The 20,830-nt window shown below is 39.8% G+C and overlaps 1 protein-coding gene across 13 annotated transcripts in view; it reads right to left on the bottom strand.

The window, feature by feature from the left end:
• GCFC2 (GC-rich sequence DNA-binding factor 2) overlaps window positions 1-10,098 on the bottom strand; it is an 82,281-nt gene extending 72,183 nt beyond the window's left edge. For 6 of the 13 annotated variants that reach the window (XR_011569260.1, XR_011569261.1, XR_011569264.1 and 3 more), the window contains exons 1-2: window positions 9,753-10,094; window positions 5,154-5,279 (exon numbers count right to left, since the gene is read on the bottom strand). Coding sequence is in view for 4 of the 13 variants with exons in the window: in XM_019970211.2 (XP_019825770.2) it covers window positions 5,154-5,279; window positions 9,753-10,023 (397 nt within the window). In the remaining 9 variants the exon portion in view is untranslated. Of the gene's footprint in view, window positions 1-5,153; window positions 5,280-9,752 lie in introns of all 13 variants that reach the window. The other 7 variants (XR_011569268.1, XR_011569267.1, XR_011569265.1 and 4 more) reach the window with 2 other exon arrangements.
• Window positions 10,099-20,830: the final 10,732 nt, after the last annotated feature.

Raw genomic sequence — 20,830 nt, 5'->3', positions numbered from 1 at the left:
ATTCTCTGAGTTTGAGAGTCTGTTTCTGTTTTGTAAGTAGCTCATTTGAATCACTTTTTAGTTCTGCATATAAGCAATATCATATGATATTTGTGAGATTTATTAAAACAAAGAAATAATGCCATTTATAGCAAGCAGTATGGATGGATCTGGAGATTATCATACTAAGTGGAGTAAGTTACGCAGAGAAAGACAAATAGCTCACCATTTCTACTCAACATAGTTTTGGCAGTCCTAGTCACAGTAATCAGACAAGAAAAAGAAATGAAACATATCCAAATTGGAATTGAAGAGATGAAGTTATCATTTTGCATAGATGACATGATACTCTATATGGAAAACCCCACACATTCTACATAAAAACCATCAGAATAAATAAATTCAGTAAGATAGTCAGGCTACAAGATTAATACACATAAATCTGTTGTATTTTTTTTACTCTAACAATGAAATATCAGAGGGAGAAAGTAAACAAACCCATTTAAAATCATATTAAAAAAATCCTAGGAAAAAACCTAACTAAGGAGGCAAAAGACCTAAATGCTAAGAACTAGAAAACATTGACAAAGGAAAGATGATTCAAAGAAAGGGAAAGATATCTCATGCTCTTGAATTGGAAGAATTAATATTATTAAAATGGTGATATTATCCAGGGCAATCTTCAAATTTGATGCAATCTCTATCAAATTACCAATGACTGTTTTTCATAGAACTAGAACAAATAATCCTAAAATTTATAAGGAACCACAAAAGAACTGCCAAAGCAATCCTGAGGATAAAGAAGAAAGCTGGAAGCACAACTCTCCCAGACTTCAGATAATACTACAGAGCTACAGTAGAGCCCAGAAATAAAACCACACACCTACTGTCAATTAATCTTGACAAAGGAGGCAAGAACAAAACAAAAAAAAAGACTCACAGATGTAGGAAAAAAACTTAGGTTCATCAGAAGGGGAAGGGTGTCAGGGAGAAATAAATTAGGAGTATGAGATTGAACAAACTACTATATATAAAATAGATAAGCAATAAAAACTTACTGTACAGCACAGGGAACTATATGCAATATCTTAAAATAACCTATAATGCAAAAATAATCTGAAAAATATATATATAACTCAGTTTGCTGTACACCTGAAACTAATACCGTAAGTCAACTATACTTCAATTTAAAAAAATAGAGATTAATACTATGCCCCATTGGTAAGCAGTCTCTGCAACAATGAATATCTCAAAGCAGACATTCCAGTACTGGATCATTCTAACAGATGTATCATCTGAACAACAACAACAACAAAAATAAACACACTGTATCTTATATATACTTCCTTAAACTTATCTCATTTCTTCTTCTTTCCTCTCCAGAATGAAAGAAAAAATAAAATGTTCCTTACAAGGCAAGTTTTCATCTTGCAATAACACCCTAGGACTCAGTTCAGTTCAGTTCAGTCGCTCAGTCGTGTCTGACTCTTTGCGACTCCATGAATCACAGCAGGCCAGGCCTCCCTGTCCATCACCAACTCCCAGAGTTCACTGAGACTCACGTCCATCGAGTCAGTGATGCCATCCAGCCATCTCATCCTCTGTCATCCCCTTCTCCTCCTGCCCCCAATCCCTCCCAGCATCAGAGTCTTTTCCAATGAGTCAACTCTTCGCATGAGGTGGCCAAAGGACTGGAGTTTTAGCTTTAGCATCATTCCCTCCAAAGAAATCCCAGGGCTGATCTCCTTCAGAATGGACTGGTTGGATCTCCTTGCAGTCCAAGGGACTCTCAAGAGTCTTCTCCAACACCACAGTTCAAAAGCATCAATTCTTCGGCGCTCAGCCTTCTTCACAGTCCAACTCTCACATCCATACAGGACCACTGGAAAAACCATAGCCTTGACTAGATGGACCTTTGTTGGCAAAGTAATGTCTCTGCTTTTGAATATGCTATCTAGGTTGGTCATAACTTTCCTTCCAAGGACTACGAGTCTTTTAATTTCATGGCTGCAGTCACCATCTGCAGTGATTTTGGAGCCCAAAAAAATAAAGTCTGTTTCCACTGTTTCCCCATCTATTTCCCATGAAGTGATGGGACGAGATGCCATGATCTTCGTTTTCTGAATGTTGAGCTTTAAGCCAACTTTTTCACTCTCTTCTTTCACTTTCATCAGGAGGCTTTAGAGTTCCTCTTCACTTTCTGCCATAAGGGTAATGTCATCTGCATATCTGAGGTTATTGATATTTCTCCTGGCAATCTTGATTCCAGCTTGTGCTTCTTCCAGTCCAGCATTTCTCATGATGTACTCTGCATATAAGTTAAATAAGCAGGGTGACAATATACAGCCCTTGACGTACTCCTTTTCCTATTTGGAACCAGTCTGTTGTTCCATGTCCAGTTCTAACTGTTGCTTCCTGACCTGCATACAAATTTCTCAAGAGGCAGATCAGGTGGTCTGGTATTCCCATCTCTTTCAGAATTTTCCAATTTTATTGTGATCCACATAGTTAAAGGCTTTGGCATAGTCAATAAAGCAGAAATAGATGTTTTTCTGGAACTCTCTTGCTTTTTCCATGATCCAGCGGATGTTGGCAATTTGATCTCTGGTTCCTCTGCCTTTTCTAAAACCAGCTTGAACATCTGGAAGTTCACGGTTCACATATTGCTGAAGCCTGGCTTGGAGAATTTTGAGCATTACTTTACTAGCATGTGAGATGAGTACAATTGTGCGGTAGTTTGAGCATTCTTTGGCATTGCCTTTCTTTGGGATTGGAATGAAAACTGACCTTTTCCAGTCCTGTGGCCACTGCTACATTTTCCAAATTTGCTGGCATATTGAGGGCAGCACTTTCACGGCATCATCTTTCAGGATGTGAAATAGCTCAACTGGAATTCCATCACCTCCACTAGCTTTGTTCATAGTGATGCTTTCTAAGGCCCACTTGACTTCACATTCCAGGATGTCTGGCTCTAGGTCAGTGATCACACCATCGTGATTATCTGGATCGTGAAGATCTGTTTTGTACAGTTCTTCTGTGTATTCTTGCCGTCTCTTCTTAATATCTTCTGCTTCTGTTAGGTCCATACCATTTCTGTCCTTTATCGAGCCCATCTTTGCATGAAATGTTCCCTTGGTATCTCTAATTTTCTTGAAGAGATCTCTAGTCTTTCCCATTCTGTTGTTTTCCTCTATTTCTTTGCATTGATCGCTGAGGAAGGCTTTCTTATCTCTTCTTGCTATTCTTTGGAACTCTGCATTCAGATGCTTATATCTTTCCTTTTCTCCTTTGCTTTTAGCTTCTCTTCTTTTCACGGCTATTTGTAAGGCCTCCCCAGACAGTCATTTTGCTTTTTTGCATTTCTTTTCCACGGGGATGGTCTTGATCCCTGTCTCCTGTACAATGTCACGAACCTCATTCCATAGTTCATCAGGCACTCTATCTATACAGGTATGACCTTAGGACTACAATAATCAAAAATTATCCAATACATTTCCAACTTCTGCCTTCTCTCCTTAGGCTCCCAGTGCTACCAACACTTTACAAGTACTGCCTTACCCTGTCTAATCTGCCATTTTCTATAGCAGCATGTTAAATACAGTAACCACCAGCCACATGTGACTATTTAAGCAAACTAAAAATCCAGTTCCTTAGTCACACTAGCCACATTCCAAGAACTTTACAGCCATGTGTAGCTAGTGGATAATGTACTGGATGGTGAAGAACCAGGACCTTCATAGAAAGTTTTACTGGACAGCACCATATCTAGAGTCTGGACAAAACTTTACTTGTTTACTAGACTTCAATTCTTAATACTGGCTTCATCACTAAGTACTTCTGTAGCTTAATGAACTTGTTTAAGAAAAAAAATTACAAGAACTTCTGGTTCTTGTTATTTCATATGTTAATAAAGCACTTGCTACTATATTATAAATCTTTAAAAATATATATTAAAAATTATATTTCAAATTAATTTGTTTTCTTTATAAAGCTATACATTTTGTTTTGCTCAGAAGGGGTCTTAGGCTTTATGAGACTGAAGAGAGTCCACAGCACAAGAGAAGTTAAGAACCTTGAATTAGAGTAGGCCAAGGAAATATTTCTGGCTTTTTGGGTCATAAAGTCTCCATAATGACTTCTCAGCTCTGCCATTGCAGTGCAAAAGCAGCCACAGACTATACACAATTAAATGAGCATGGCTTTAATAAAACTTTATTCACAAAAGCAGATAGTGGGCCAGATTTGGCAAACAGGTGGTAATTTGCCAACCCTTGAATGGAATTATCTTTCTAAGACACAAAAATGGTCATGTCATCTATTTGCATAAAGTTTTCAGTAGTTTCCTCAAAACCCTGGATTATCTGACTTCAATCGGTATCTAACTTTCGTCTTCTTTCTTAAACCTTAACCAAGCATTTTCAGCCCAACAACTACTTTTTAGCTCTCTGCACATTACTCTGGTTATCTTCCCTAGGTTTTTATATAATGCTGCATCCTGTACCTGAAACATCCTCATAGACAAATTCTTACCATCTTTCAGACACTGAAAGATGGCATGAATCACTCAGTAGAGCACAATGGTTAAAAATTCAGGCTCTGAGGCAGCCAGGGCCCAGAGTAGTTCAATATCCTTTTAGACTAACTCAGCTATTTAAAAGCAGGGCGAGGAGTGGAACTCAGCTCTCTATCATTAATTTTTTCAGCATTTATAGATTATTAACTATGCTCAGGTAAACATTATGCTGAACCTGAGATGTATAAGGCAAGATCCCTTCTCTAGCCCCAAACTGCTCAGCTAGTGCCATATGGAACACAGTTAGTCTGTTAAGCTCTGCCCAAATTCTTGACCCACAAAATTGTGGGACATAATAAGCAACTGCTATTATAAAATAAAATAAGTAAATAAATCCGAAACAAAACAACAAAAGAAAGGATATAGGCTCTGCAGTAGACTCCCTAGGTTGGAATCCTAGTGTTGCCTCTTATAAGCCCATCTGACCTTGGGCATGTTACGTAATGAAAATGACAGCCAATTTTGGTCCCTTGACAATCATTAGTAATAACTTACTTGCCCCATACTTCACTAGCGTTTTATCAAAAACAAGAACCACTGGTATAGAAAAATACTAATATTAGAAACAAAATTCTTAACCAAAATTACAAAAATTACTGACCTACTGATGAAAACTCATCCTCCAGAGTCCTAGAGCTGTTGGGAGATGAACTCTGATCATCTTTACTTTCTGAAGAATGGTGTTCTCCATCCTCTTCGTCGGCTGAAAGATCAACCATTCTGGATTCTAACAGGACATTTTTTGAATATAACAAGAAAGAGTCAGGATGTTGGAATCAATAACTGAGATTCTACACAACACATAGCATATGTAAAATACGGTGTTTTAATTTTACTCCACATATTTAAAGCAGATATGCAGACCTTTCTTTAACTTCCTTTCTTTCTGAAATCAACAGCCTAATAAATATGCAACAATATATCCTATTTGCATTATCTACTTAACTAGTGAAATAACATGAAATACACACTATTAAAGAATGCAACAAAAAGAGATAAGGGAAAAAACAAAAAGAGAAAAAAGTAAATGACAAAAAAATGAAGGAATATTTAAAAGAGAAAAGATGAACAGTGGTAGTAAATAAGTAGATAAAGAACACTTAATGTATACTTGCTATGTGCTAGGCATACTGAAGTCTGTTTTACAAAATATATTTCATTTAATTCTCACAATTCAATAAAGTAAATACTATTACTGATGAGGACACTAGGGACTGGAAGGGCTAAATAACATGTCCAGTATCACAAAGTTACTAAATGGAGAAATCCAACTCTTGAATTTAGGCTGGTGGTAAGAAGTACTATAATGGGCACTGCAGTCTCAAACTAAATCATGGATCTATTTCCACTGTGTGATTCTGGAAAGGACACAGTCAATTAATCAATAAACAAAGATAGTATTAAGAAAGATGCTTACTCCTTGGAAGGAAAGTTATGACCAACCTAGATAGCATATTCAAAAGCAGAGACATTACTTTGCCAACAAAGGTTCATCTAGTCAAGGCTATGGTTTTTCCTGTGGTCATGTATGGATGTGAGAGTTGGACTGTGAAGAAGGCTGAGCGCCAAAGAATTGATGCTTTTGAACTGTGGTGTTGGAGAAGACTCTTGAGAGTCCCTTGGACTGCAAGGAGATCCAACCAGTCCATTCTGAAGGAGATCAGCCCTGGGATTTCTTTGGAGGGAATGATGCTAAAGCTGAAACTCCAGTTCTTTGGCCACCTCATATGAACAGTTGACTCATTGGAAAAGACTCTGATGCTGGGAGGGATTGGGAGCAGGAGGAGAAGGGGACGACAGAGGATGGATGGCTGGATGGCATCACTGACTTGATGGACGTGAGTCTGGGTGAACTCTGGGAGTTGGTGATGGACAGGGAGGCCTGGCGTGCTGTGATTCATGGGGTCGCAAAGAGTCGGACACGACTGAGCAACTGATCTGATCTGATCTGATCTGATTAAGAAAGAACATCTCATAGAAGTGTTATCAGGACTGAATGAGCAAAACGTTAAGGAATTCATGGTATTATTGACAAAAAAGGACTTGTTGGTTCACAATTATTTTGTAATATTTGTGAATAACCTTAAGATTTAAGTTGCATAAATAACTACTCTATCTTAAAAATGCTCCTTAAGGATTTCCCTGGCAGCCCAGTGGCTAAGACTGAGCCTTCAAATGAAGGGAGTGCAGGTTTGAACCCTGCTTAGGGAATGAAAGTGAAAGTGAAGTTGCTCAGTCGTGCCCCGACTCTTTGCAACCCCATGCTCTGTAGCCCACCATGCTCCTCTGTCCATGGGATTTTCCAGGCAAGAGTACTGGAGTGGGTTGCCATTTCCTTCTCCAGAGGATCTTCCCAACCCAGGGATCGAACCCAGGTCTCCCACAATGTAAGCAAGACGCTTTACCGTCTGAGCCACCAGGAAGTCCTCTTAGGGAACGAAGATGCTATCAATCATGAATAGGTAAAAGATTCACTTAGAGTGCAAAACACATGGATGGATTTTAATCTAATCGAGCATAACAAAATGATATGGTTTCAGCTTCCACGTATCACATAGAAATTGGCACTTGCTTCCTATACAAGGATTAAATCACAAACTGCTATAGTCACCGATCTTCAACACATCCTGAAAGGAGTTCAGGGTAGAGATCAGGAATGAGGCACTCTGTGCTTTCGAAAAACTGGCAGAACAGGCCTTCAGACAGGTATTTTCAGGAGATTTTATGAGCCCAGTTCTTGCATCCCCTCACATCTAGAAAAGTACTAAAATCATTAATGGTGACATTCGCTCCTCATGACTGGCAGCAAGCTTCTGATAAAATGTGTTTTTGACTGCACAACCCCTCTTCACTAAAATCATATATAATACTGATCTCTTCCCTACATCTCTGGAGCAGTTTCTCAAAGCTATATGAAATGCTGTCTCTTGGGCTACAGTTCTCATTTTGCCCCAAACAAAACTTAACTCACAACTCTCACATTGTGTGTTTTTTTTTCAGCTGACATCCGTTGCAAACTAACCTTTGAAAACCTATTACGATTTCAGCTTCATTGTAATACCAAAGTAGAATACTCTCAAAACTAAAAAGGCTTTAAATACTCTTAATCACCTATCTGTGGTTTTCTTCACACTTTCAAACAAAACAATATATTTCAATAGACTGAATGCAGAGACAGCTTTCAGAATTCAGCTGTCTTCTGATAAGCCAGACATTAAAGACATTTGCAAACTGAAAACAATGTCATTCTTACTATTTTTTGGAAAACAATTATTTTTCATAAAAATGTTTCTTACCCGTACATGTAATGAGTTAACTCTAAAAAGAATTAAAATGCATCTTAATTTCTAATATGGTAAACCTTATAGGGGCTTCCTCTCTGGTGGCTCAGTGGTAAAGAATCCTCAGCCAAAGCAGGAGACTCAGGCTTGATCCCTGGGTAGGGAAGATGCCGTGGAGAAGGATATGGCACTCCAGTATTCTTGCCTGCAGAATCCCATGGACAGAGAAGTCTGAAAGGCTATATAGTCCTTGGGATCACAAAAGAGTCAGACATGACTTAGCAACTGAACAACAATAAACATCATAGATACAATCCACAGAAACAAAGGCTCTTTGGGATCTTTAATTATTCTTAAAGAGTATAAAGGGTAAACTTTAAGACCAAAAGGGTAAGAACAAAAAGTTTGAGAACCAAAGTTTAACCAGATGACTTACATAAAGCACAAAAATATTTAAAAAACCATGAAAACTTCAGACAAACAGGTGATTATGAACAATGACTAAGAAATCAACAAAATCACTTGGACTAAAAATACTGGGGTTAAAATATTCCTACCTCAAGACTATATAACCAAAAACTATATATATATATATATATTTTTTACAGATACTTTATTGAAATCATACCATCTTGAAAATAATAATAATAAAAAAACACGTTAACATATTAGCAACAAAGGTTTGTTTTCTGCATGGTATTTCATCCTGTGACAAATCAGAAATGTTGAATTCTCATTCTACTGGTGACATTATCCACAGGTGACAAACTGGATATTCTACTCATATTAACAGAGCAGGGATTAACCTCAGTTCATTAAGCCTGGGTGTTATGTATTCTGGAGTGCCATGGATTGCAGACAAAGTAGGTAAAAAGCGGCATTTAACTGGAGAAGCTGATTGCTTCTAGAGACTTTACTACTAAGTTCACGATGGAATATTTTTAGAAGTTCCTTTTAGACTGAAATATAATCTCAAATATTTTTATGTGTGTCTGAGTCAGAAGTTAATGTATTTATACTTCAAGACCCCACTTACACGAGTTCCTTCCAAGTCTGTTTCTGTGTTTTTATTTCTTTCTCTAACTATATAGTTTTATTTCTAACTATGTTCTTATTAAACTCCAGTTCAAACTAGAATACATCTCATGTAAACAACTTTATGCTGTCTGAGTCCTATTTTCAAGAAGGCAAAGGTACTTCAAAATTGCTGCATTGCATTTAACACTTTATTGGTAGTCTACAGAGTCACCAATCAGTGAAAGTCGCACAGTCGTGTCCCACTGTTTGCGACCCCATGACTATACAGTCTATGGAATTCTCCAGGCCAGAATACTGGAGTGAGTAGCCTTTCCCTTCTCCAGATCTTCCCAACCCGGGGATCTAACTCAGGTCTCCGGCATTGCGCACGGATTCTTTACCAGTTGAGCCACAAGGAAGCGCAATCTATTGTTAGTGACACATACTGCTATGCTTATCTTTTCTTTACATAACCGATTAAAAAAAAAAAAAGTCCCAAGGTCTCTCACCTAAGTTTCCCAGGTTTGGTTAAGTGTTTCCGAGGAAAAGAATTGGGGACAGAAAGCACTTCCGCCTACCTAAGAGTATTAGGAATTTTTTAACTCTTGGGTGACAATTTAGGTTCTCCGTAAGCATCAAGAGTAACACTTAAAGCTGTCACCGGTGAGGGTTCCATTGATGATGCAAACACAAGCCCAAACCGCGCAGGATTCTTTCTACGCCCCCAAGCGGCCGAATATGGACATACAGGCAGCAGGCCAGTGTTCACAGGCACGCATCTCCGCGATTCAACGCTGCCGTAGTAGGCACCGCGTTACGGAAACCTTTAGACAGTCCCGCGGACTTCTGCCTCACCCTCCCCACTCCCCGCTCCGGCCGCCCACTCTGCTGCCCAGCGTCACCTGGGACGTCCGAGGATTCGTCCAAGCGCGGAGCCGCTCTCGCGGCGTGCCGGGAACTAGCCCAGGCCCGGCCGCGGCGGCGGCCCCGGCCTCGGCGGAGCAGTTCAGCCACCTCCGCGTGGCCTCTTCCAGACGGCGGCCCTTCCACCGCTGGGTCCCGGGCCGCCTGCTCCCCCGTCGCCCCGGGTTCAGCAGATGTCTCCTGGGCGCCGTCGCTGTCACTAGAATCTGCTCGGCGCGGCCGGAACGTTCTTTTCGGCCTGTGAGCCATGGCCGAGGACCCAGCGCCCGGCGCAGCTTCCTCTTCCCGCCGGTTAACCCCGCCCCTCTAGGGCAAGTACCCAGGCAGGCGCTCCTGCCTTTCCACTGCTTGCTTGCATAGGGCCCGCCCAGCTTAGACGTCAGCTTCGCCCCTCGCAGGCGTGCTTTGCTGCTTTCAATCTGCTCGAGAGTTAGGGTTCCAGGGATGAGGTATGGGGATGTAGAGCGTTCTCTTTGCTTTGCAAGGTGAGCTTGAGCAGATGGTCGCTGAGAAATTCTCGCAGACTCTGCCGTGGAGAGCAGCGCTCACAGGCTCCCTTGTACAAACGCTTTCGAGCAATCAGGCATTATGCCCACATTCTGGACTGGGACTGGATCTACTCTTCTACTTTCTAGGGAGAGTGAAGTTCTCTCTCCAAACAAGAATTAAAACAAAGGAGAAATGAAGCATTTCTTGTATCAATCAACAAGGATGTCGCAGTGATCAGTGATTCCAGCTCTCCAGAGCAATTGGGAAGAAATAATACCTGTGATCCGGCTTTAGCTGCTCTTCAGTGAGTACTCAACATTCAGAAAACTAAGATCATGGCATCTGGTCCCATCACTTCATGGCAAATAGATGGGGAAACAGTGACAGACTTTATTTTGGGGGGCTCCAAAATCACTGCAGATGGTAAGTGCAGCCATGAAATTAAAAGATGCTTGCTCCTTGGGAAAAAGCTATGGCCAACCTAGACAGCATATTAAAAAGCAGAGATATTACTTTACCAACAAAGGTCTGTCTAGTCAAAGCTGTGGTTTTTCCAGTAGTCATGTGTGGATGTAAGAGCTGGACTATAAAGAAAGCTGAGAGCGGAAGAATTGATGCTTTTAAACTGTGGTGTTGGAGAAGACTCTTGAGAGCCCCTTGGACTGCAAGGAGATCCAACCAGTTCATCCTAAAGGAGATCAATCCTGAATATTCATTGAAAGGACTAATGCTGAAGCTGAAACTCCAATACTTTGGCCACCTGATGTGAAGAACTGACTCATCTGAAAAGACCCTAATGCTGGGAAAGATTGAAGGCAGGAGGAGAAGGGGATGACAGAGGATGGGATGGTTGGATGGCATGACCAATTTGATGGACATGAGTTTGAGCAAGCTCTGGTAGTTGGTGACGGACAGGGAAGCCTGGTGTGCTGCAGTCCATGGGGTTGCAAAGAGTTGGACATGACTGAGAGATTGAACTGAAACTGAAACAGTGAGTACTGAGGAAAGCAAGGTACTGGCCAGAGATAGCTGAGATGTATATGAAAGAAATTATTTCAGTGAGCCCAAACTCTTACATTTTCCCACACATAGAAAAACACTAAATTCCTTAACTTGAGATATCTGGTTTTCTCTGATTCACAAAAATACTTTTGAGGTTAAGACTACCTGCGCTTTGTTGCATTCAGTTCAGTTCAGTTGCTCAGCTGTGTCCGACTCCTTGTGACCCCATGGACCACAGCATGCCAGGCTTCCCTGTTCATCAGCATCTCCCTCAGCTTGCTCAAACTCATGTCCATCAAGTCGGTGATGCCATCCAACCATCTCATCCTCTGACATCACTTTCTCCTCCTGCCTTCAATCTTTCCCAGCGTTAGGGTATTTTCTAATAGGTCAGTTCTTCACATCAGGCGGCCAAAGCATTGGAACTTCAAGCATCAGTCCTTTCAGTGAATATTCAGGACTGATTTCCTCGAGGATTGACTGGTTTGGTCTCCCTGCAGTCCAAGGGACTCTCAAGAGTCTTCTCCAACACCACAGTTCAAAAGCATCAATTCTTCAGCACTCAGCTTTCTTTATGGTCCAACTCTCACATCCATACATGACTACTGGAAAAACCACAGCTTTGACTAGACAGACCTTTGTTGACTAATGTCTGTTTTTAATATGCTGTCTAGGTTTGTCATAGCTTTTCTTCCAAGGAGCAAGCGTCTTTTAATTTCATGGCTGCAGTCACCATCTGCAGTGATTTTAGAGCCCAAGAAAATAAAGCCTGTCACTGTTTCCATTGTTTCCCCATCTATTTGCCATGAAATGATGGGACCAGATGCCATGATCTTCATTTTTTTAATGTTGAGTTTGTCAGCCTTTTCACTCTCCTCTTTCATTTTTGTCAAGAGGCTCTTTAGTTCCTCTTTGCTTTCTGCCATAAGGGTGGTGTCATCTGCATATCTGAGGTTATTGATATTTCTCCTGGCAATCTTGATTCCAGCTTGTGCTTCATCCAGCCCAGCATTTCGCATGATGTACTCTGAGTACAAGTTAAGTAAACAGGGTGACAGTATATAGCCTTGATGTACTCCTTTCCCGATTTGGAACCAGTCCATTGTTGCATGTCAGTTTCTAACAGTTGCTTTTTGACCCTCATACAGATTTCTCAGGAGGCAGGTAAAGTGGTCTAGTATTCCCTTCTCTTTAAGAATTTTTCCACAGTTTGTGTGATCCACACAAAGGCTTTAGCGTAGTCAATGAAGCATGGGTAAATGTTTTTCTGAAATTCCCTTGCTTTTTCTATGATCCAATGGATGTTGGCAATTTGATCTCTGGTTCCTCTGCCTTTTCTAAATCCAGTTTGAAATCCAGCTTGAACACCTGGAAGTTCTCGGTTCACATACTGTTGATGCCTAGGCCAGGAGAATTTTAAGCATTACTTTGCTAGTGTGTGAGATGAGTGCAATTGTGTGGTAGTTTGAACATTCTTTGGCATTGCTTTTCTGTGGAATTGGAATGAAAATGAAAACTGACCTTTTCCAGCCCGGTGACCACCGCTGAATTTTCCAAATTTTCTGGCATATTGATTGAAGCACTTTCACAGCATCCTCTTTTAGGATTTGAAATGGCTCAGCTGGAATTCCATCATCTGCACTAGTTTTGTTGATAGTGATGCTTCCTAAGGCCCACTTGACTTCACATTCCAGGATATCTGACTCTAGGTGAGTGATCACATCATCGTGGTTATCTGGGTCATTAAGATCTTTTTCATATAGTTCTTCTGTATATTCTTGCGTCCTCTTCTTAATATCTTATGCTTCTGTTAGGTCCATACTATTTCTCTCCTTTATTGTGCCCATCTTTGCGTGAAATGTTCCCTTGGTATCTCTAATTTTCTTGCAGAGATCTCAAATGTTTCCCATTCTACTGTTTTTCTCTGATCAATCATTCCTCATTGATCACTGAGGATCAATTCAAATCTGACTCCTTCCCCCACCTCCTTGGAGCAGTTCTTTTAGGGCTACTTGAGAAGCTGTCTCTTGGGCTTGAAGTCCTAAAATTCCCACCAAATAAAACATAGCTCTTAACCTCTAGGTTGTGACTATTTTCTTTAATTGACACAAACAGACCAGGAAAAAAAAAAGAACACAGCAACAACAACTCAGGTATGGGTGTATCTGAGATTGTCTTTTAAAGCTAAGCAGTAAAATCTACACAGCAAAATCTGCACATAAATGATAGGTGCACAGATAAAAATCAAATGGTTGCTTCCAGGCATCAAAGCTTCAGTCAAGCCTGGTTAAATACTTTGGTCCAGAAGAAAACAATATATATCAGAAAAAATGGTTGTTGTTTAAAAAGAAGTGCAGAGATAAGGACAACCCCACAGAATTACCTATAGAAATAGAGAAAGAGCAACGAGGGAACAAAAAGCCTTTCCAGGTACCCATAATCATTGCTACCTTGTATCATTTGCTCTGTCTCATGAACACTAGGAATTTTTTCCCCCAAGAGAGCATGAATAATGCCATATATCTTATTTGCCCCCACGATACCGACTCTTTGCGACCCCATGAACTAAATTGTCCATGGAATTCTCCAGGCCAGAATACTGGAGTGAGTAGTCTATCCCTTCTCCAGGGGATCTTCCCGACCCAGGAGTCGAACTGGGGTCTCCTGCATTGCAGGTGGATTCTTTACCAGCTGAGCTACCAGGAAAGCCCCCATTTACAATACTATCTTATTGTTTTTTCTCATTTCCAAATTTTAACAGCTTTATTGAGATAGAATTGACATACAATAAATTTCACATTTGTCAAGTGTACACTTTGATGTTTTGCTATGAAATTGTCACCAACATCAAGAGACTGAACATCTTCAGTGCCCTCTGTTATCTCTCTCTTGTTCTTCCCCACATCCTGTCCATCCCCAGGTAGCCTCAGATCTGCTGTCACTATAGATTAGTTTGCACTTTCTAGATATTTATGTAAATGCAGTTTTACGGTATGTACTCTTTTGTCTTTTTTTCACTCAGTGTAATTATTTTGAGATTCATCTATGCTTTCATGCATCGGTTATTCATTCCTTTTCATTGCAAAGTGTTTTTCCATTGTATGTATGTATTGTTGTTGCTGTGTTGTTTAGTTGCTAAGTTGTGTTCAACTCTTTGCAACCCCATGGACTGCAGCACACCGAGCTTCCCTCTCCTTGACTATCTCCCAGAGTTTGCTCAGATTCATGTCCATTGAGTCAGTGATACCATCTCATCCTCTGTCTTCCCCTTAGCCTCTTGCCCTCAATCTTTCCCAGCAACAGGGTCTTTTCCAATGAGTCAGCTCATCTCATCAGGGGGCCAAAGTATTGGAGCTTCAGCTTCAGCATCAGTCCTTCCAATGAAGATTCAGGGTTGATTTCCTTTAGGATTGACTGAGTCCAAGGAACTCTCAAGAATCTTCTCCAGTACAATTCAAAACATCAATTCTTCAGTGCTCAGCATTCTTTATGGTCCAACTCTCACATCCTGCCTGACTACTGGAAAAGCCAGTATGTATGTATAAAATGTGCTTATTCATTTTTCTGTTGATGACTATCAGGGGGATTTTGTTTGTTTACTGTTACACACAAAACTGCTATGAACACCTGTGCACTAGTCTTCGTACGTGCTCAGTTGCTTCAGTCGTGTCTCGCTTCATGCGACCCACTCCAGTATTCTTGGGCTTCCCTTATGGCCCAGCTGGTAAAGAATCTGCCTGCAATGTGGGAGACCTGGATTGGATTCCTGAGTCAGGAAGATCCCCTGGAGAAGGGAATAGCTTCTGCTTTAAAGAGCAATAATAAGACAGAGATTCGCTTAGTCATGTCTGACTCTTTGTAACCCCACACACTATAGCCTGCCACGTTCCTCTATTCATGGGATTCTCCACCCAAGAATAGTGGAGTGGGTTGCCATTTCCTTCTCCAGGACAATACTAATTTATTAAATTAATAAAAGTTTATTAGGAAACTTTGCATTATTCATCTCATATAATTTAAAATTGCAGAGATTAATAATTGAAAGAAAATTGGCATATGAAATATTCCCAGGTTTTAGAAATTGATGTCATATTTACTCAAACAAATCATTCATCCTAGAGTGAAATGACATTTTAGTTAGCTTCTCTAGCCATTAATCAGTGGGTCCTGAGCTCCCTCTAGTGAGAAATGTGCTACTTACAGAAGGGTGGTGTCAATCTTTTGGAAATTGCCTCCTTTCTCATTACAGTGCTTTTCATTCTCTATTGTTCTAAGTAATAGATGTATTTTCAGTTTTAAGTCAAAACCATGTCAGATTTCTCAGAGAACAATTTTTTTGAGAAATGACATAAAAGTAAGATACTGCTCTCTCCTTTGGGAATTAAAAACACTTATTAGTGGTGCTAAAGAACCCACCTGCCAGTGCAGGAGCCACAGGAGATCTGGGATCTATCCCTGGGTCAGGAAGATCCCCTGGAGGAGGGCATGGCAATCCACTCCAGTATTTTTGCCTAGAAAATCCCATGGACAGAGGCGCCTGACAGGCTACAATCCATACAGTCGCAAAGAGTTGGACACAACTGAAGTGACTTTGCCTATTGTGGAAATGCACCCATAAAATTATGGACCTAATTTTGTTTTCATTTGTGCAGTATCTATCTTTGAGTACTTAGTATGATGGTCCCTTGTCCTGAGATTGAAGAATCACAATACCCTTGGGGATCATGCTCCTGATGGTAAACTACTGTTAGCCAAATTAGCTCTGCAGATTGACCTGTTAGAAAATACTTTTAAGAAACTGATGCTCAAAATATTTAACATAAGATCTACCCTTTTAACAATTTTTAAGTGTACATTACAGTATTGTTAATTATAAACACAATGTTGTACAGCAGATCTCTAGAATTTTTACTTTTTAACTGAAACTTTTTACATGTTGTACTTTTAATGCCCAATTTCTCCTCCTCCAAGCCCCTGGCAGTCACCATTCTTTTTGCTTCTAAGAGTTTGGCTCTTCTACGTACCTCATATAAATGGAATCATGCAGTATTTATCCTCCTGTGATTTAGCATAATGTCCTCAAAGTTCATTTTGTCACATATAGCAGAATTTCCTTCCTTTTTAATGCTGAATAATATTCCACTGTCCCTATATACCACTGTTTTTTATCCATTCATTGGACAATAGACATTTAGGTGGTTTCCATACCTATTGGCTGTTGTGAAAAGTGCTGTAATAAGTGTGAGAATGAAAATATGTCTTCAAGATCCTGATGTGAATTCTTTTGGATAAATACCCAGAAATGGGATTGCTGGATCATATAGTAGTCTTGGGCTCCCCTGGCGGCTCAGTGATAAAGAATCTGCCTTCCAGTGCAGGAGACTTGGGTTTGATCCTTGGGTCAGGGAGATCCCCTGGGGAAGATAATGGCAACCCACTCCAATATTCTTTGCCTGGGAAATCCCATGGACAGAGGAGCCTGTTAGGCTACAGTCCATGGTGTTGCAAAAGGATTGGACACAACTTAGTGACTAAATCAAGAACAAAAATGGTAGTCTTATTTTTAACTTTTTAGGAACTTCCATACTGTTTTTCACAACAACTGCACATTTCACATTCCTACCCAACAGTGTGCAAATATTTCAGTTTCTCTACAACCTTGCCAACCCTTGTTGACTGATTGCTTGATACTGACCATCCTAACATGTGTGAAGTGATGTTTCATTGTGGTTTTGATTGGCCTTTCCCTGATTAGTGATGTTGTGCGAATAGGTTTTGTTGTTGATAGTGGTTTTGTTTTGTCATTGAGTTGCAATAGTACCTTATGTATTTTGGATATTAATCTTTTATCAGATACATGGTTTGTAAATATTTTTCTCCCTTTCTGTATGTTGCCTTTCACTCTGATGATTGTTGCTCTTGCTGGGCAGAAGCTTTTTAGTTTGATGTAGTCCTACTTGTCTATTTTTTATTTCATTGCCTGTGCTTTTGGCATCATATTCAATAAACCATTGCCAAGACTAGTGTCATGAAGATTTTCCCTTAAGAATTTTAATTTTTAATTTTAACAGCTTAAGATTCTTAAGTGTTTAATATATTTTGAAATTCTTTTTGTGTATGGTGTAGGATAAGGTCCAATTTCATTCTTTTGCATGTGAATATCCTGTTTCCCAAGTGTGTTGTTTTAAGCTGATAAATATTGGGATAAATTGTCACACAACAGAAAATAACTAATGCAGCTCCTAAGTGAAATTGATGCTCCTGGTCTGAGGACCACACTCTGAGTATCCAGGAAGTAAAGGAAAAGAATAAGATCACTGAAGAAGGCTGAAGTAGTCAACAGAAGGCACTGGATCTGTGGTTTGAGAGTGTCTCAGCCACTGCACATGTTGCTGTTTGTCCCCCTGGTGCAATTACAACCAGCATAAAGAAACCAAATATTTGTGCACACCTATTGCTTCACCTGATCCAGAAGTTGCTAATGATTTGCAAGTGCCTGGAAGAAAGAAAATCATTGCATTTGCAAGTTTTCTTGAAAATTTACATAGGACTGGAAAATTATAATTTTCTGTAAACTGATGATTTCAATTATCTCCACATATTTGTAACCCTTCATTTTAGGTTTCTTTTTTTAAAAACTGTTACTGAATTTAAGAACTTGAAAAAGTCAAGGTCATTGTTTCTCTCTTAGAATGTTTTACTATGTAAGCCATCCAAACAGATCTTCCAAGAGTGTGGTGGGATAAAGAGAAATAAATATACATCTTAAAAAAAAAAAGATGTACAAAATTGTTCATAACATACCAGCTCTATTCATAATAGTAAAATATACCTGGGGGAAGAGCAACATCTAACAAGTGGAAAATGAATAAACAAACTGTGGAATATTCATATAATGGAATACTATGTAATAAAAAGAATATACTACTGATATACCAAGCAACACAGATACATATTTAAAACATTTTGTTGAGTGAAAGGAGCCAGACACAAAAAGATAGACACTGTATCAGTCCAGTTCAGTTCAGTTCAGTCACTCAGTTGTGTCCAACTCTTTGCAACCCCATGAACTGCAGCAGGCCAGGCCTCCCTGTCCATCACCAACTCCCGGAGTTTACCCAAACTCACGTCCATCGAATCGGTGATGCCATCCAACCATCTCATCCTCTGTCATCCCCTTCTCCTCCTGCCTTCAGTCTTTCCCAGCATCAGTGTCTTTTCCAGTGAGTCAGCTCTTCGCATCAGGTGGCCAAAGTATTGGAGTTTCAGCTTCAACATCAGTCCTTCCAGTGAACACCCAGGACTGATCTCCCTTAGGATGGACTGGTTGGATCTCCTGATTCCATTTATATGAAGTCCAAGAACAGGCAAAACTTTAGTCAGAACAGAGATCTTTGAGAAGGGGGTATTGAATGGAAAGGCCACAACGGAACCTTCTGGCATGATAGAAATGCCTCGTGTAGATCTAGGTGGTGGCTGCATGGATGTAAAATTCATTGAGCTGTATGCTTAAGATTTGTGCACTTCACTGTATGTAAGTTATACCTCAACTTTTTAATGGAAAAAAGGAGGTAATGGGATAGAAGATAAGATATCTGGTGATGTAAATTTGAGATTTTTCTGTCCAGAAAATATTTAACCTCATAGATCTGCATGAGATTAATTGGGAAGACAATTTAGATAGATAAGAGACCTCTAGATTAAGCACTAGGGAACCAGAGGTTGGGAAAAGGAAAATAAGTCAGCAAAACAGAGATTAAAAATGAGAGAGAAAAAGAGCAGACGAACAAGGTCTCAGAGAAAATGAAGAATAGAGTGGTCACCTGCATGAAACACTACTGAGAGCTAGAGATGACGACAGAGAAGTGTTAGTACAAAAGAGACACTCTGTTATCAAAATCAACTTGAAGGTACTCCAACCACCCTCTATTTCTAACTCAACTCTGCCACCCATGACCTCAACACACAGCACTTAAGTCCTGAGAGCATCTGGTTTAAAGAGCAATAATAGCTTATAAAAAGTCTGTCTGAAAATCAGTTGTAAAATATTTCAAATTATTTTTTAAATTACCATATCAATAAAGCTCCAAGACCCAGTCTTACTCTCAAAACCCAAAGAAAAAAGAACATAAAACTAAAGACCATTTTTTCCCTTTAAAGAAGTCTTGAAGCACTTTTTTAAGTTATAAAAAAAAAAAGTTCTGCAGAATAAGCAATTTGGACCAATTTTCTAAAAGACAACTGGAAATGACTATTTTAAAATATCTGTTTGAAAGCATACGAGAGCAAATAAGGCCATGAAGACTTATCTGCCAAGATTCAGGAGAAAACAGAAAGACAGAAGTCTAGGTAGCTGAGTCCAGTATTTGGGGTTCTGCCAATCTTCCAGTTTCAGAAGATGCAGATGAGAAGCTAAACAGAGCTTTGTACAGACTCATGGGGTTTGGGAACATGATCTAAAGCAAATCCTCAGGTTTTGGGTTGAGATGCAAAGGGTCACACTCTAGGAGTAGGTTGAACAGGGCCTCATAAGCACTAACGCCCAATTCTGAATTATCTCAGTTTTGGAATGGATTAAGTAACTCTTTCACTTTTCACTTTCATGCATTGGAGAAGGAAATGGCAACCCACTCCAGTATTCTTGCCTGGAGATTCCCAGGGACAGGGGAGCCTGGTGGGCTGCCGTCTATGGGGTTGCACAGAGTTGGACACGACTGAAGCGACGCAGCAGCAGCAGCAGCAGCAAGTAGCTCTGAGATTGGTAGTGTCCTTAGCCACCTGTCAGGAGGAAACATGAATTCTCTCTTGAGGAAAAGGGCACTACTTTGAGGCTTCAAATTATCTCTATAAACACATTTCAAAAAAAAAAAAAAAATAGCCAGGCATACAAGGAGACAAGTTGATGTACTCAAAAATCAAGGGAAAAAAAACACCCAAAGGGGAACCAGAGAGTGGGGTTATCAGACATAGATTTTAAAGTAGCAATGCTTAATATGTTCAAAGAGAAAAGACAAATTTGGCAACTAACCCAGAAATTAAGAACTCAATAAATAGGTTTAAAGGCAGATTAAACAGTACCAAAGAAAAAGCACCACTCATTAAAAAAAGGAAAGATAGTTAGACCATATTAAAATTAACACTTTCTGTTCATTTTTAAAATTAGATAGCCAGTGTAAATTTGCTATATGACACAGGGAGCTCAGATCTGGTGCTCTGTGACAACCTAGAGGGGTGGGATGGAGTGGGAGGTGAGAGAGAAGTTTAAGAGGGAGGAGACACACGTACACCTATGAATGATTCATGTTGCTATACAGCAGAAACCAACACAGTATTGTAAAGCAACTATCCTCCAATTAAAAATAAATATTTTATAAAGACCTATTGTTCATCAAAATATATTAAAGTGAAAAAAGAAGCCAAAAGTGTTTATGTACAAAGGAAGTATGTTCAGAAAGTATAAAGAACTTCTGTAAATAAGAAAAAGACAACCCAACAGAAAATGGGCAAAAAACTTGAATGGACACTTCACACAAGAGGATATTCAAATGGCTAACAAATATAAATG

Source organism: Bos indicus, chromosome 11 (assembly GCF_029378745.1).
Source record: "Bos indicus isolate NIAB-ARS_2022 breed Sahiwal x Tharparkar chromosome 11, NIAB-ARS_B.indTharparkar_mat_pri_1.0, whole genome shotgun sequence".
Lineage (NCBI taxonomy): Eukaryota > Metazoa > Chordata > Mammalia > Artiodactyla > Bovidae > Bos > Bos indicus.
This window is presented reverse-complemented; position numbering and strand designations above follow the sequence as displayed.